The sequence below is a fragment of the Zonotrichia leucophrys genome, chromosome 2, assembly GCF_028769735.1.
Source record: "Zonotrichia leucophrys gambelii isolate GWCS_2022_RI chromosome 2, RI_Zleu_2.0, whole genome shotgun sequence".
Taxonomy (NCBI): Eukaryota; Metazoa; Chordata; class Aves; order Passeriformes; family Passerellidae; genus Zonotrichia; species Zonotrichia leucophrys.
In genome coordinates, this window is record NC_088171.1 from 36829131 (window position 1) to 36845279 (window position 16149).

Genomic DNA, 16149 nt, shown 5'->3' on the forward strand with positions numbered 1-16149 from the left:
ATATATAGATATATACACAAACATACACTATCTATTACACACCTGTATCTATATATATATGCTAAATGATGTGTGTGTATATATACACATACATACATATATATATAAATAAATATCACCTCATGAGGAACTTCATGCCCTGTGTGGCAAAATGATCAAAGTACCACCTCATAAAAACAATAATAAAAAAAAAATCTGATATCATCAACACTACAATGGAGATAGTTTTTTCCAACTATAAAACTTGGCAAAGAATGCTAACAAGAACTTCAGATTCCAAAAGTGGGTTTGACACTGAAGATCTAGATCACAATATTTAGACTTTAAGCAGGGAAAAAAGTAAATTAAGCTTGGAAATAAACATAAGCTCTCATGCTTCAAATTTAAAGGCCATCATCACCTAACAGACACTTTGATGAAGTCAACTTAATAGTTACCTCTTGTCATTTCATGGAGCTTTTGAAATGAATCCAGCATTGTCCACTATCATAGTGAAGACAGCTGGGGAGAAGCCTGGGCTGGTTCACCATGGCAGGGTATGCATCAGGCAATCAGGCAGCCTCTGATAAGGCTAATTTTCTTCTAGTTGAGGCTTACAAAGTGTTTTCAAATATTTAAATCAAAATTTTGTTTTCATTTGTTCCAGGAGGAAAAAAACTCCAGCATGTCAGTTTTCACCAACTTTCATTACAAAAAATGTTGTCTTAGGACAGATGCTAATTTAGAAAAATCTTTTTATCATGTGTATGATGAAGTCAAGCTCGAATGACTCCATGAAACTGCAGAGTTTTCCATTCTGGAAAAAAGTTAAATAGCACAGGAAGCTAATGCTCAAGAATTCTCCCTATCTCTTGTTTGATGGCTATTCTGACGAGAAGTTTTATGTTTCCCTTTTTTCTTTCTTCTGCTTTTGGTGTGTTTTCATGTTACCATCTATAGCATTAAGTATGATCCTCTGCAATTAAATCATTCACATTTTCTTAAAGGAATAAATACAGATTTATTTGAAATATACTTTTTGCAAGGAGACTGTTAAATGCAAAGCGACTGAACTAGCAAGGAAAAAAACATTACATGTGAATAAACAGACCTTAAATGACAAAACCCAAGAAAGGATCTGGGTTTAATATGCTGAACATTTTCTAGAAGAAAACTCATACAAATTGCTTCCCATCTCGTCCTTCATTCTCTGCTGCTTTATTCTGCTCACCTCCCCCATAACCCTCCTACATTTTATGCCCTCTTTCTGTGGACCTTCCTGTCTGCCTCCATCTCTTCTTCAGATCCCTCCACACTGCCTCTTCTGCAACTTCTTATTCTAACTTAGGTCTTTACATATTTTTTACTTCCCACCAACTTAATTCAACTGGATTTTTCTGTTTCTTCACAGTCCTCCTCCAGGCACTTACTACCTACCATCTATCTGAGGAGCTTCCTTGAAAGTGCATGAGACCGAGGCTCTTGTAGATCTCATTTAACTTTTGCCTTCCCATTTTATAGAAAAATGGGATATGCATTAATCATGTGCACTGTAAATAATTCTGGAGATGAAAAAGGAAAAAACACTGCATGGCAAACAGCAGAAATAATTCAGTTGCAGGAAATTTTTAGAAAATTTCTAATTTTAGGATAAAATCATGTCACTTGGCAACATTGTTATCCTTATAGTTGCCTTTATGTAAGAAAAAAGACTTTTTATGCATTTCATAGTGGCAAATGGAAGTGTGCTTTTGAAGTAGGTAAACTTAAAAATAGTTTTGGAACAGATGGAATCACATATTTTAGCAAATAAAGCATTTATAAAAGCAATTCACACAGCTAAGCAAGAGAAGCCAATATAAATGCTAAACGAAAAAAAAAAAAAGTATTTGGTTGCCAGAGTAAAGTGCAACAGAAAAATATTTATTAAGTATATATCAGATTAAATAGTCTCTCTTTACCATTCTAGTAATAAGAAGATATATTCCCTATAGGGTGAAGATGAAAAAAACAAACAAAAAAAGTTACACAATGAGTGATGTATATTTTTCACATATGTTTCACTGTATGGCCTGAACTTTAAACAATTCACCTGCAAATAAGCAGATTATGTGATAAAAATTCACAGATAATACTGAGGGAAGAACGCTTTAAATATATTTGAGGAGCCCACACAGATGAAATAATACAGCTTGGTAAAACAATGGAAAAAAATGGTGTATGAAGATTTTTTTTTTAAATACTGTCTTACAGCTCTAAGGAAAAAATGTCAAAAATATAGTAAGAAAATGAAAAGACAGAGAAGTGTCCTCATGGCCACTGCAAACAGCTACACTTCAAAAGATGGATCACACTTCAGAGGAACAGAATATGCAACTATTTGCATAACCAAACAAGATTTTGTGGACAGAATGAGTGTCCTAAAAAGGAATTTGCTCAAGTAACACCAAGAGCTTTGAACAGTTTGGTTCTTAAACCCTAAATTATATAACGAAAATAAAAAATAAGAGCAATACAAGATCTAGTTAAACTAAGACAGAGATACAGTAAACCAGAAGTGATAAAAATACTGTATCTGTATGTTTGATACCCAAGTAAGAAGAAAGGTTAGGATGCACCTGATCCTTCTGCATGAACAAGCAAATCTGGGGAAATTATTATTAGGAAACACTATTTTTTTTTTATTCTGCATCCAACAACCCTGTGAACAGTGGGGTGACATGGATTATCTGGGGATATAATTGAGAATTAAGACAGAAAGAACAGCACTTATGAATAATTACAGTGTGCTGCAACTCATAAAGCAGGAACCCTGGATTGTGATAGTGTTTTCTAATTTCCAGAGGAGTCATTGTTTTTACAACTGCAAATATGAAAGCTGAAGACAGGTCACACCAATCATATGTTTTTGCCCTAATGTCAAAAAAAAAAAAAAAGAAAAAAAAAAGAGAAAAGAAAAAAGACATCTATGATTTTCCCAACACAGAAATGTAATGAATCACAGAATATTCTGACTTGGAAGGGACCCACAAAGATCACTGAGTCCAACTCTTAAGGAAGCTGCTGCAACAACATTTAACTGAGTCACCACGTTGCTTCGAAGTCCTTCAGATGCATCATGTATGCACTGTGCATTGAGGCATTAACAACCCTCACATAACTTTGGAAACAACACTGCAGTACCAACACACAGATTTTGGGATCTCAGGACAATGACAAAAATGCCATTTGTACCTTCACTGTTCTGTGTCTTACTGATTTTACATCTTTCTTAATGTGCAGTGTGGTACATTCTGCTCTCTCTTGACAAGAAGGTAATGGGACAGAGTTTCTAATTTTGTATTATTCCTCAAAAAAAAAAAAAAAAAAAGAGGAGAAAGAAAAAAGAAGTCTTACCCTTCATGTAGAATCAAAATGCATAAAGACTGCAATAAAGTACAGTTAATAACTAAACCCCTGTCCTTCTTCTTTAGCAGCTCAATCAGCAACCTGAGAACACCACTGAATCAAAACTCTCATTTTCATCTGCTCATTCTGTCAATATCAGATAAATACATTATAGCTCCTTAAAAAACATTGGAGAAATCTAATATCTGACCATCTAAGCATATACCAGAAGGTCCTAAAGCCTATATAAAACAGGTTGAAGAAACCTCAAAAATATGGAAATCCCAATTAATGCTTATGAAGTCACAAAACAAATACGGAAGGATCCTGATGTATGCAGAATCAAATAATACTGTAGTTGTTTCAATATATATATATATATATATATATATATATATATATACACACATACATGTATATGCATTCTGAAATGCATAAATAGTTCACAGTAATGATGCACAGGATTTCACACACTAAAAATACATCAATTTCTGAGGCAAAAAGGAGCAACGTTATCTCCATGGGCTGGCTTCTAAGTGGCTGACTACTTGCCTGTTGCTAATGACGCTGGGACTGACCCCAGGGTGAGAAATGCTCTGCCTCAACACCATTTGGAAAACACACAGATGAGGTGTGGAAAAAGGGACCAACCTGTTGGTATCATGGAGACCTCTGATGTCTTGCAGAGAATGATAATTTAAATTTAATGTGATCAAAAATTAGGCTGTATAATAAAGTAAAAGGTGATGGCAAGGAGGAGAAGACTTACAATGAAAGGAAAGTGAGCTTCAGGTCTTACTAAGTTTGAGTTAAGTTATGGGGGATATAACCAGGAACACTGGCGGTCCCTGCTAAAACACATGAAAAATCAGAGGAACATGCAAAAAAGACATATAAAATTGATGGCTCATTCTGTTTGGTCCCTACAGAGGAAAAGAATAGCTTTCATAGTTACGAGAAGAGCAAGGAAAAAGATACCAAGAAGATCAGAAGTATGGCACTATATATAATTCAAAACCATTCAGATCTGCTCATCTGTCTGTATTTGCCATAGTGAGGATGTTAAGTATTAAAATTTGCAAAAAGAATGAGTTTTATAAAACTTTTCAGATAAATTAGTTTCCCTTTTACTCCTGCAGTGAAATTGGAACAAAGGCTTCTAGCACTTTCAAAATTTATTCAAACCACCTCATCACAAAAATCCATGTACTTTTTATTTCAGCCAAGGCAGGTAAGCTCCCTGTTAGTCAAGTGCACCACAGCAGATGTTCGGCCCAAAATCCCTGCCCCAAATATAACAGGAGGGAAGTAATGCAGCTAAAAGGGACAATGATGGTGGAACTGGCCCCCATGACAGAGTGGCAAATGGGCTACAAAGTGCAAGAGCACAGAGGTTTGTAGCACAGATAGATGCTGATGCACAGTGCATGCCTGTGAAGAGACACAGACACACGGAGACATACAGACAGACACACGGACACACAGAGACACAAACAGCCACACACGCAGACATACATACATATATGCAGACATGCAGGCAGACAGACACTGACACACACAGACAGACAGGCACAGAGACACAGACACACACAGACATAAAGACACAGACGCGCACACGCACACACACACAGACACAGACACACACACCCTGACACACAAAGACACACACAGACACACACAGACACACACACACACACACACACAGAAACACACACACACACACACACACACCCTGACACACAGAGACAGACACACAGAGAGACACACACAGACACACACACACACCGACACACAGAGACAGACACACACACACACACACCCCACACATACACACAGACAGACACAGACACACAGACAGACACACACAGACACACACACAGAAACACACACACACACACCCTGACACACAGAGACAGACACACACACACAGACAGACACACAGACAGACACACACACACAGACAGACAAAGACACACACAGACACACACACACCGACACACAGAGACAGACACACACACACACACCCCACACATACACACAGACAGACACAGACACACAGACACACACACAGAAACACACAGACACACACACAGACCAGACACACAGACACAGACAGACACACACACACTCTCACAGACACACACAGACACCAGACACAGACACACAGAGCTCGGCAGGACGCGCAGAGCGGAGCTCTCTGCCGGCACAACAGCGGCGCTCGCTGGCGGGACAGCGGCGCTGCCGGCGGGCGCCGCCCGGGCCTACCTGCGCTGGCCGGGCTGTGCTGCGGGGCCTGGGCCGGCCCCGGCGGCGCCGCCTCGCCCGCCTCGCCTGGCAAACAAACAACAGCGTTAGCGCGGCCCCGCCGCTGCAGCCCGCCCCAGGGAAGAGCCGCGGCTTTGGGGGTTCAGCCGGAGCACCCTGCTTTGAACAGAAAGGACATCGTGAGAGAGCGCTGTAGGGACAGGCAAAAGGAAACGGGAAGGCTGGATAACCCGTTGTCACAAGCTGCAGAACCCCAGTGGTTATAAGTGATGATTTAGATCAAAGTCTAAACTTAACTGAAGAGTCAAAACGGTTTTTCGCTGGCAGTTTACAGAGACAGTGCCATTCTGCTATCTGAGAGCTTCACAGAATGGCTGAGGTTGGAAAACCACTGGCCCAAGCCCCTTGCTCGGGCAGGGTGCCCTAGGGCACATTACTCAGGACTGTGTCCTGATAGCTTTTGAGTATCTCCAGCAAAGGGGACTCCACAACTCCTCTGGGCAGTCTGATCCAAGGCACAGTCACTCGCACAGTAAGGAAGTTCTTCCTCATATTCAGGCAAAATTTCCTGTGCATCAGTTTCTGCCCATTGCCTTTTGTTCTACTGCTCGGCACCACCAAGAAAAGACTTGGGGGCTCCACCCTCTTCACACCTCCCTTTAGACACTATCCCTTGTCTGTCTTATCTTCTCATGGCCAAACAGTTGCAGCTCCCTCAATTTTCTCGTGAGGTGCTCCAGTCCCCCAGTCTTCTTTGGAGCCCTCCACAGGACTCACTCCATGTCTCTCTTATACTGTGGAGCTCAGAAGTTGTATCCTTGATGTTAAAAACATACATAATTGCCTAATAATACGTATATTTATATGTTTTTTAAAAGAAAAAAAAAACATTTGTCAATCTGTGTTTTACTCCTTTAATTTGTACTCATTTCTGCTATTAATAAGGACAATTTCTTTATCCACATGAAAAGCACACTCATTTTCTAGAGATAAATAATTCTAAATAATTATTTAACTTTATAAATAATTCTAAATTGGGGGATCATTTCTTTAGGGCATACGTGCTGACTATGGAAATTCTGTTTGTGTTACAACAAATACCATAGTAGTATCAACTCATAAAAACAAAGAGTAGCCTGGAAACTCTTTAAATACAGTTTTGGCAGAACTTTGTCTTTTAACTGGTCCTCTAACATGTCCTTGTGATAGAGCTGCATTTAAATCAAAACCTTTTGGGTTTCACCGTGAAATGACCTAGAAGGAAAACTGTATCTGGCACTATCAGAAAAGAAGAGAAAGAGAAATGCTTTTTTTTTTTGGCAATACACTGCCATTTGGTAATCAAAGAATATCCAGTTTCTGAATGATGAAGGATCCACTGGAACACACAGGGCAATTATAGAGCTTTTTTTCCTTTTTTTATTTTTCATTATCAATTTTTTTATCTTTCAAAATAACCACCTCAACTGAAAGTCCAATAAACTCAGTATCTGAATTCAACTTTTGTGCCAATGAATTACTTCACTGTGCAGGATCAAGAGAATGTTTTAATCCCTCTTCTGTTAGCAGGCTACCTTGCATAAGTAATCAGTAATGATACCCGATCTTCTTCTGTGCTGAGGACAGGCTGAATGGGACTAATATATTATTAGGAGGAACTGAATTTCCAATTAGATGTCTGGATACTTCTTTCAGCTGTGATTTGTAATGCTGAAGACTCATCTGGAATTACAGACTTGCAATTATGGTTGGGGTTTTTTTTCCCAGTCTGTTCTTTTTCCATTTACATTATATAAATTAAATGCTTTTTCTTTCTCACAGAAATTCAGCAAGTACCAAAACTTTGGAGTGAGAAGTAATTACAACTGATTATGTAACCCAATCATCCCTCATCTAGAGTATGGCAGCATGAATGGTAGCTGGTTTGTGAGTGGTAACTCTGTTGAAACAGAGCTGTTAAAACTGGGAGAGGATTATTTTGACAGTCCTGCAAGGTATTTTGCTACCAAGGACTTCTTCACAAAGTAGATCAGCCAGTTAATTTAATCTCGTCAAACGTACAGATCTCTACATATTAATTTAAATTATCAGCACTACTTCAGCATTCAAACTTGAAAAGACCAGTAAGAAAAAAATGGATTATGTATTTTATGGCTTGATGCCCGTTAGATTTGCAGCACTTTGGCCTGGTATACTGTCCAGCTGAACATCTGTAAGTATTATATCAGCTGGAAGTGCAAATGTCTTTCAATTTAAATCCTAAATCCGTGTCTCGGCCTACCTCAGCTAAATAACTAGGCTCCAGGAGGCTGAGGAGAGCTGAACACACAGGGAAGAACAAGAGCAGGAGACAACTAGTGACAGCTAGTTAGTAATCTGGGAGCCTTGCCAAGTAGATTTTAGATACTCAAAAAACTACAGCAGAATCCAGAGCTAGAAAAAAAGCCAGCGTAGAAGCTAAAAAGTTCAGCAGAAACATGAGTGGAGTGAGAGCTTCTGAGAGTACGAATATATTTTAAATCCTGAATCTCAATGTCCAGGAGAGAGGTACTGGCAGCTTCTCATAGCTGTGGAGAGTACCCTCATTCACTGGATTTTCTGTACAGCTCTTTTTTGAGGTGGTGTTACTGTCCTCCACAAAACAGAAGAAACTTATTCTTGCTTTTAAGGTGCGATGGAGCTTGTGCTGTTTACAAAGGTCACTGCAGCAAGCTTCGAAAGACTTTTTAGTGTGGCTTCACCATGGTGGAGCAAATAGGGATTTTTTTGCTGAACATTTAAATTTACTTCAGAAAAAATTCACTGAGGACCCTCTAAAATACTTTCTATTTCCTTTTGTGTCTCTTTAAAAATACAAAGTATGGCACTTGCAAACAAAGCTGCCATCATTTGAAATTTCTATACAATTACAGGCGAAATACTGTATAATACAAAATACAATAACTGTACAGGTCTGGAACAACAACTCCTGGAACAACAACTCCAGAATAATGGCACTACTATGTAAAACAAAACTCTGTCATCTGAACCTATTAAAAATAGTGTATTTACATTTTTTGCCCTTTAACTACTTTGCAAAGGCTGCACCAAATATGGATAGACAGAATATACTGAGAGGAAGCTGCAGTATGTTTTTTCCACTTACCATGAAAATGCTTTGTGCCCTACATCATACATTCTTCATAACTTTACCAAATCTCCATATTCCTGTTGATAAAGCGATATGTGCACAGCTTGTACATAACAATGACCAAACATAACTACAATTTTTTATTCTGATTCTTTTATGGAAAGTATCAGGTGCATTTCCTGATTATATATGTTAATTGGCCAATATAACAGGCCATCCTTTAGCAGCCACATCAAGATTAAACTACAATCAATCCCATCTATAGAAGTTTTTTCAAATGGTGTGCTTTTACTACATTAAGCAGTGAAAGAAAACAGCCACCCAAGAACCACTGTTAAACTCAAAAGGGGAAAAGAGAATTATGTGATAAGCGAACTATGGAAAACTCTTAAAAAAGCAAAGAAAAAGTCTCTCTGAAACGGTGTAAATAATTTTGTTCTACACCTAATTTTACTTCCATTGTTGTGAACAGGATTTGCATCAAAGTTTCACTGCATTTCAGTTTCACCTCTGTACTGTAAAACCCTTGCTGGAGCATGTTTTGAGATTCTCCTATAACTGAGAGAAGCTGCATATCTGGATTTTGCCAAGCAGCTGCAGTGGCCCTTACAGAAGTGTCTGTATGTGCCTGCTCCAAAAGAACAGCTGTACCTTTCAGTTTGGCTCCCTCAGTGTCTGCTGGGGATGCCATGCATCATGAAAGGGCCTTTGGACCATACGGGTGCCACAGCAAAGAGAGCACCAACTTCAGCTGTGAAGTGTTATTTCCCTTCTTTTACACTTTCAAATCTGATGAAAAAAAAAAAAAAAAGATGCAATCCTATGCCAAGGTTCAGGGCAGCCAACACCAGCCCTCAAGCTCATAACCATGACACTGGGTGAGTTGCTAAAAGCAGCAGGTCCTGTTTTGCTGTACATACTCCTTGAAAAGTGCATACTGCCATGGGCTGGCTGGAGGTGAAAAGCAGTAACCTACCTTGAGCGTGGCAGAGTATAGCAAACAACTACCAAAACTGAGCTTGTGAGTTTGTTGTTTGAATAAGCTGTCCTCAAGAAATATAAAAAGAAAGGCTTAAGAAAAAGACACAGTGTTTACTAAAGAAAGTGCAGAGGGTCATCACAAATTATTAAAAGATAAATTCATATTATGGTTCAAATAACTTCTAAAATAAGCTCCACACATTCTAAAGGGAATAAGAATTTCTTTATTAAGAATTCCTCTCTAACTTCCTTCACTTATTATGTATTTAGCTAATACTGTTATGCATGCGATTTTTGGCTGATAACCTGAAAAACATGTATGAAATTAGTCTTACATTTAAAAAAAGGTTGCATGTAAAAATCTAAAAAATTAACTGGCTCATGTTTCATATGGTAATGATTAGTTTGTTGGCCTGTCTGATGCAGTTTCTGGTTCATATATTTTTAGAAGTTCAAAACTTCTTACAGTATTTGTACATTCTTGAGATAACATCTAATTCTGTATTGCACTGCAAACGTGCTGTTGTAATTGGCATAAGCATCCTGACTAGCAAAATAGTTGTTTTTGCCTTTTCTTCAAAATATGTACACACTGATATAAAAATCAACAGAAGAAAGAACTTCAGCCCTGAAGATGTACGACAAAGCTTCCCCAAAGTCACAGTGCTGCCCAACCTTACCTTTGCCCAGCTGAACTGGCATGCTCTCAGACTTCATCATCCTCTGCTGCTGTGACTGATGGTGGTGGTGCTGCTGCTGCTGGTGGTGCTGCTGGTGCTGAGGGGCCTCCACTGTGCTCCTGCTTGGCATTGAAGAGGGAGGGAAGCTGCTCCCGCCAGCAGGAGCACTCACTGCCCCACCCGAGGCCATGGCCGGAGCAATGAGCTTTCGGCCGAAATTCAGTAAGCTGTTGGAGACTTTGTTGATGTTCAGAGGGGCGGCTTTAGCACTGGCACTGAGAAAAGAAGAGGAGAAATCATTGCATCATTGCCAATGGTTTGGACAGGCACAGCCATACATGCACAGTTCTTCAAAACATGGAGATAAAAATCCAAGATTTGAACATTACAGAGAAGGTGTTTTACTACAGTTGCACTGGAATACACACAGAGACCACAGGGTGTGTTATGAATTTTTCCTAACCAGAAGTGGACAATTTTTTTTGGTCCTTCTCCCTGAAAAATGCAGACTAACCCCAAACAAAGAGAGTTTGTACCAATTTTCTTAATTTTTTAAATTTGCCTTCCTAAATTAAAAAACAAGAAAAAAGAAGAGTGATAAATAGCAATCCAGTCTCTACAGAATCAAAAACTTTATAAAATTGAATTTTTGCACTTGTTTGAGGACTGCTTTAATATTTATTTCTGTTAGATTAAATTCTCTCCAATGTTTAAAATGAGTCAACCCCAAATATTTCTTTCAGCAAGCAAAGGACTGGACTGTCCCTTTAGACTGGCAGAGCTATTTGTCTCTTGCTCCGAATTCACCTTCTGCCCAGCTCAATCATTTTAAGCCAAGCACGTTTTAACAGGAATCTTGATTTCCAAAGTGATTTTGCTGAAGATCTGCTTCAGGGTATAACACATATACTGAATCACAATCCTTATAATTGTTACTTTTTATTTTTAACTACAGTGGCTATTTAATTCACTTCAGTTATATGCAACATTAAGAATGAGGAAATTGTCAAACCATTTAATTTGTCTAAAATAAAGAGGCAAAGAACCTTTTAATTCCCAGTGGAAGCGTTCACATAACCCACAGATTAGCAAAGCCATTCCTATTTGTTCATGCAATAATTCCCTGCCTTATATAATTAATGGTTGAAATATCCTTCACAGAAATATATCACAATCACAAAGACCTTTTCACTCCTGAGGTTTTACTTTACTGATCTGTACTTCCATGATATAAATAGCTGTCCTTTAAAAACACGAAGAAATGTAATTAAAACCAACACAATCACTGTACTGGGGAAAAATAGCTTTACAATGTTTTGGGGAAGTTGAACTAAATATAAACTACAAATGAATTAATACGGGTAATTTATAACTTCTGCAGACACCTGGAAGAGTAATTTTGATTTTGCTCTTCCTCTAATTTCTCTATTTGTCTCCAGAGATGGTTTTTTTTTAGAATACACAATAGAAACATGCACACACATATAGAGCACATCCAGAAAATAACAACAGCTGAGTTGTTTAGAATCAGAATAGATACTCAGAATAGACAGAAAAGGAGAGCGATCAGAAGGCAGTATGAGAGCCTCACACTCACATGATACAGCCCCAAACTCTGTGGGTGCTTCTGCCATATATGCTGGTGATAAAGAAAGATGGCATCTAGAATGTTTTAGAAGGAACAGCAGTGCAGAGACTGGGACCAAGTGTTGCTTCCCAATTTACGGAAGCTGGGAAAGAATGATTGGTGGATAATAATTACAGGATGTTTCTGTGCCTCCCGATTTTATTGTTTGCTGCTGGTGTTACAGAATGTCCCTCCACAGTCATCTGAGAGTGAATGACAAAGTCACTGCAAGGAGAGCATGTGCAGAACTGTATAAAGTACTGTTGCAAGAGGTCCAAATGGTTTCAAAAGCAAACTGAGTAGCTGTGAGACTGACGTGTTAATGGTTAGTGACTCAAACTATCACTGATGTGCCAAGGCTCCAGGTTTGCACCCCGCAACTGAAGGGAGGTGGAGAGTTTTTGGATGTTTGGGGGCTCCTGACCCTGCTGAACCTGACTCTAAAGGAAGTCCAGAGACAGTAGTGCACTCACTCCATGTGGTGCCTGCACTGAATTCAAGGAATACTGGTGCATCACAGTGCTGGGTCTTTGCTGCAGCACAAAATGGAATTTCTGAAGTTATGGCTGATTCGGTTCTACCAACAGTGCAACACCACCACTGCAAACTCAATAGCCGCAATATAAGCACCCATGTGATTTGAGCATTGATGGGGTTGTCTCAAAGTCCCCTTCTAATTGTCCTGCCTGGGTGGTGAAGGAGCCAACAGAGAGTTGTGGTTTCCAGTTTACTTCAGGCAATTGAATGCCAATACTGTGCCTTTAACCGTTGCTCAGCTGGCATGGCTCGGAAGGGAGGGCAGTACACCTTGAACAGCCTTCTGCAAGGGTATGAACATTCACCCAGCATAGCTCAGGCTGCACAATGAACAGTCTCACTCCCTCTGGAAATGAGAATAATTAGAGGAGAGCCCCCTGAAAAGGTGGGGGAAGCAACAACAGCAGTGTGAAAAGTACTTAATGAGACTAAAGCTGAGATTCCACCTGAGAAATATCCTAAGTCCATGCTGTTAAACTTCAGCCACGAAGGGGTAACCTGTCCAGACCAAGCCTCAAGACTTGTATTGGCTTCTTTTGCCAAGAAGGATGCCAGAACACTCCCACTGAAGATCAAAGGACATGAGTCACTCCCCTGAGGAGTCCCAACATTTTGGTCCCCTCAGACCCTCCAGAGCCTGGACTGAGCAGATTAACCAGTCCTGAGTGAGGGATAGCCACTGGATGGAGTGGATTTATATGTGAAGGCTCACAGAGAACAGCCAGGGAGATTTAATAATCGCTTTTCTCTTGGGCCATTTAAAATATTTGGTTATTTTTGTGGTAGACACAGGAGCACAAATGCCAGCATTTCAAAGTGAAGTTGCTGCTCTAGTGAATTATGCCAGACAAGAAAAGGAGTTGGGTACATGAATCAACACTCAATGAATTGATTCTTTTAAATAATCTGCCTGTAGTAGGCTGAGTTTTCTATTTTTTTTAAATAGGAACCTGCTAACAGATAAGATCAAGCTGAATGGGATCTCAATCAGTTATCAACAGCTGGCAATAAATCTCATTACATTGCCAATTTTGGGGGTCATACCAGTAATATGGCAGAGATTCAGAACCCATAGTATACTTTTTCCCTCCGTTTACTGGAGTTTGGGGTGGTACATATCACTCACTCACCTGAAACGTTAACTTAGAAGGAAGATAATGGCTTGCACATTCTGTCCTAGGTTTACATTGTCTCTAAACCTAGAACATTGGCAATCACTAATAAGACCCCTTGACTTTGCACAAAAAGTTTGCTGAAAGTAAGTGATTTACACTGACAGGCCACCTGAGCAAAAAAGCCACTGGACACTTTGAGCTTCATGTATCATGGGAATTGTGATAGTACACAGATGCAGGAAACAAAGCTTATACAGAGGCTTGTGTATTTGTGTCCAGCAGATTGTTTCTTTCTTTATTTTTCAGCTATATTTTGCTTAATAAAAAGGTGTCAGTTTTAATTCTACACTGTTTGATTTGCTGCTTTGACATATATGTACACTATAACAAATTAGTTTATTTGCATTTTTCAGATGGTTGAAAATTTACATGAAGAATAGCCAAGCCTTTATGTCCGAAACACTATTTTTAAAAATGCTTCCAACAGTAAAATGCAAGAATGTTTTAGAAGTACATGAGAACTGGAAAGAATAGTTATCACAGCTCCTAATAACCTGTGGTGTGATTTGGCTGTGCTATGAACTGACACTGCTAATGATCAGCTCAGAACATGTATAAATTAATGAAAAATAAATAATGATGCTATCTAAATATCTTTTCAAGAGGTGGTTTTAAAAAATGTATTGTGAAGTAAAATCTGTGCAATTTCTCTGAATGACAGCTTCAGAAAATGAACAATAGTGAGCTGCAACATTTCTGGAGGACTTTCAATGTAAGTGAGTTGAAGTTCAGTAAAATAAGAACAATGTGTCTACTTCTTACCATTTAAATGTCTGATATATTAATGCAAAGGATGATTACAGCCATCAAACATGGATCAATCTACATTTTAGCCATCTAAATGTACCAGACATGCACAACAATTACAAGAAAAATACTGATTGATTTACATTGTCTACAATGTAAAGTTATCAGCAGATGCATTTAAAAGTAAAGGATCAGTTTAAAAATATGAGTATCAAGGAGACATGAATTCCATCCACGAAGCAAACAATTTTGTTTCATCACAATAAGCATCATTGACCTTGACTGTGAATGGTGTATTTTTAAACTAGCAGTAGGAAGATGATTCAATCTCTGCAGTTTTCTGCTAAGATGGAAATGTTTTGCAGGCCTTATTCAAAGGCATTTCTCTTTTCAGCAAGTAATCATTACAAGAGATGAGAGACAAATAGATGAATATGACCGATTAAAAAGTTTTATATGTGATAAAATAAGCAATATATACTAGAGATTTGTCAAGATATTTTAAACATATCACTGAGCCTGTGGAATTAAAGATGAAATAGACCTAGTACTTGATTTAATACATCTCTGCTCACTGCAGAAACATTTCCTAATGTTACATCTTCCAGTTCTCTCCCTAGTCCAATCTTAAACAGCTTTACCACATTTGAACTACTCTAAGCGTTCCTGTCTTGAGATGAATTTTTCCCAGATTTTCTTCTATCTGAATTATTCTAAACAACTGCCTATCTCATTTGGTGTGTAGTCCGAGTATATGTGTGCAAATAATTTATATTCCTACATAGATCTAATCAATGTTTTCTTCTTGGAATTTAGGCTTCCAGCAGGTATCATTCGTATTTGGGCTGTATGATTTACTTGTTTTTTCAAAATCATTGAAATCTTTCGTTTTGAAACTTTGAACAACTTATTTTTCCAGTTTAGGCAACACTGCAGATAATTTTTCAAAAGAATAAGTAAAAACATTAAGAAAATGCAACAGAATGCAGCAATTCTTGACACCTGTTCTCAACTTTAAAGAAAAAGATGTTTTTGTAGTCACTGTACTTATCTTTAATTTCTGCTTCTTTGTCCCTTTTTAAAAGCTTCTCAAACTACACCATTTTAATTGGAGTTGGCTTTTAATGTAGCTGATTTCAACAGAATGTGACAGCGATGCAGAAGCCCAAAAGCCGGCAAGTTCCTATGAATCAGCAGGCAGAGTGAGCGGCTGGGGCCACGTGCAGCCCAAGAAGCTGCCTGTGGCTGTGGCAATTGAAGCATTATCTCTTGTGCTGGACTGACCTGCAGCCACCAGCAGTCACCTGCCACTGGCACCCACATAATATGGCCTTGATGAGGAATTTTGGCGTTACTGATACAAACCACTTCTAAAAGATGAGAGGTAAAGTTTTTTTAAAAATTACTTCAAACTGGATTTACATTCCAGTAAACTTAGCTTCTTCAACTTAACTTAGATTCTGGTACATGGATACTCTAGATTATAATTAGGTGCATTATCAGAATTACTTCAGCTACAGAAGTCACACTGGCAATGTTTTACCCCATTTTTAGGATATATGTCATTGTGTAATAGTGTCCTCCTTTAAAATGATGCCAGCGAGTGACTGCAACACTACAAGTAAAAGCTTCGATTTTTTC

At 38.7% G+C, this 16149-nt stretch overlaps 1 protein-coding gene across 11 annotated transcripts in view; it reads right to left on the reverse strand.

Annotated features, from left to right (window-relative positions):
* Positions 1-16149, reverse strand: part of TBC1D5 (TBC1 domain family member 5) — a 315243-nt gene that overhangs the window by 42481 nt on the left and 256613 nt on the right. For 9 of the 11 annotated variants that reach the window (XM_064704600.1, XM_064704597.1, XM_064704595.1 and 6 more), the window contains 2 exons: positions 10423-10697; positions 5632-5697 (listed from right to left, as the gene is read on the reverse strand). In XM_064704600.1, the coding sequence (XP_064560670.1) occupies positions 5632-5697; positions 10423-10697 (341 nt within the window). The remainder of the gene's footprint in view (positions 1-5631; positions 5698-10422; positions 10698-16149) is intronic. The other 2 variants (XM_064704604.1, XM_064704603.1) reach the window with 1 other exon arrangement.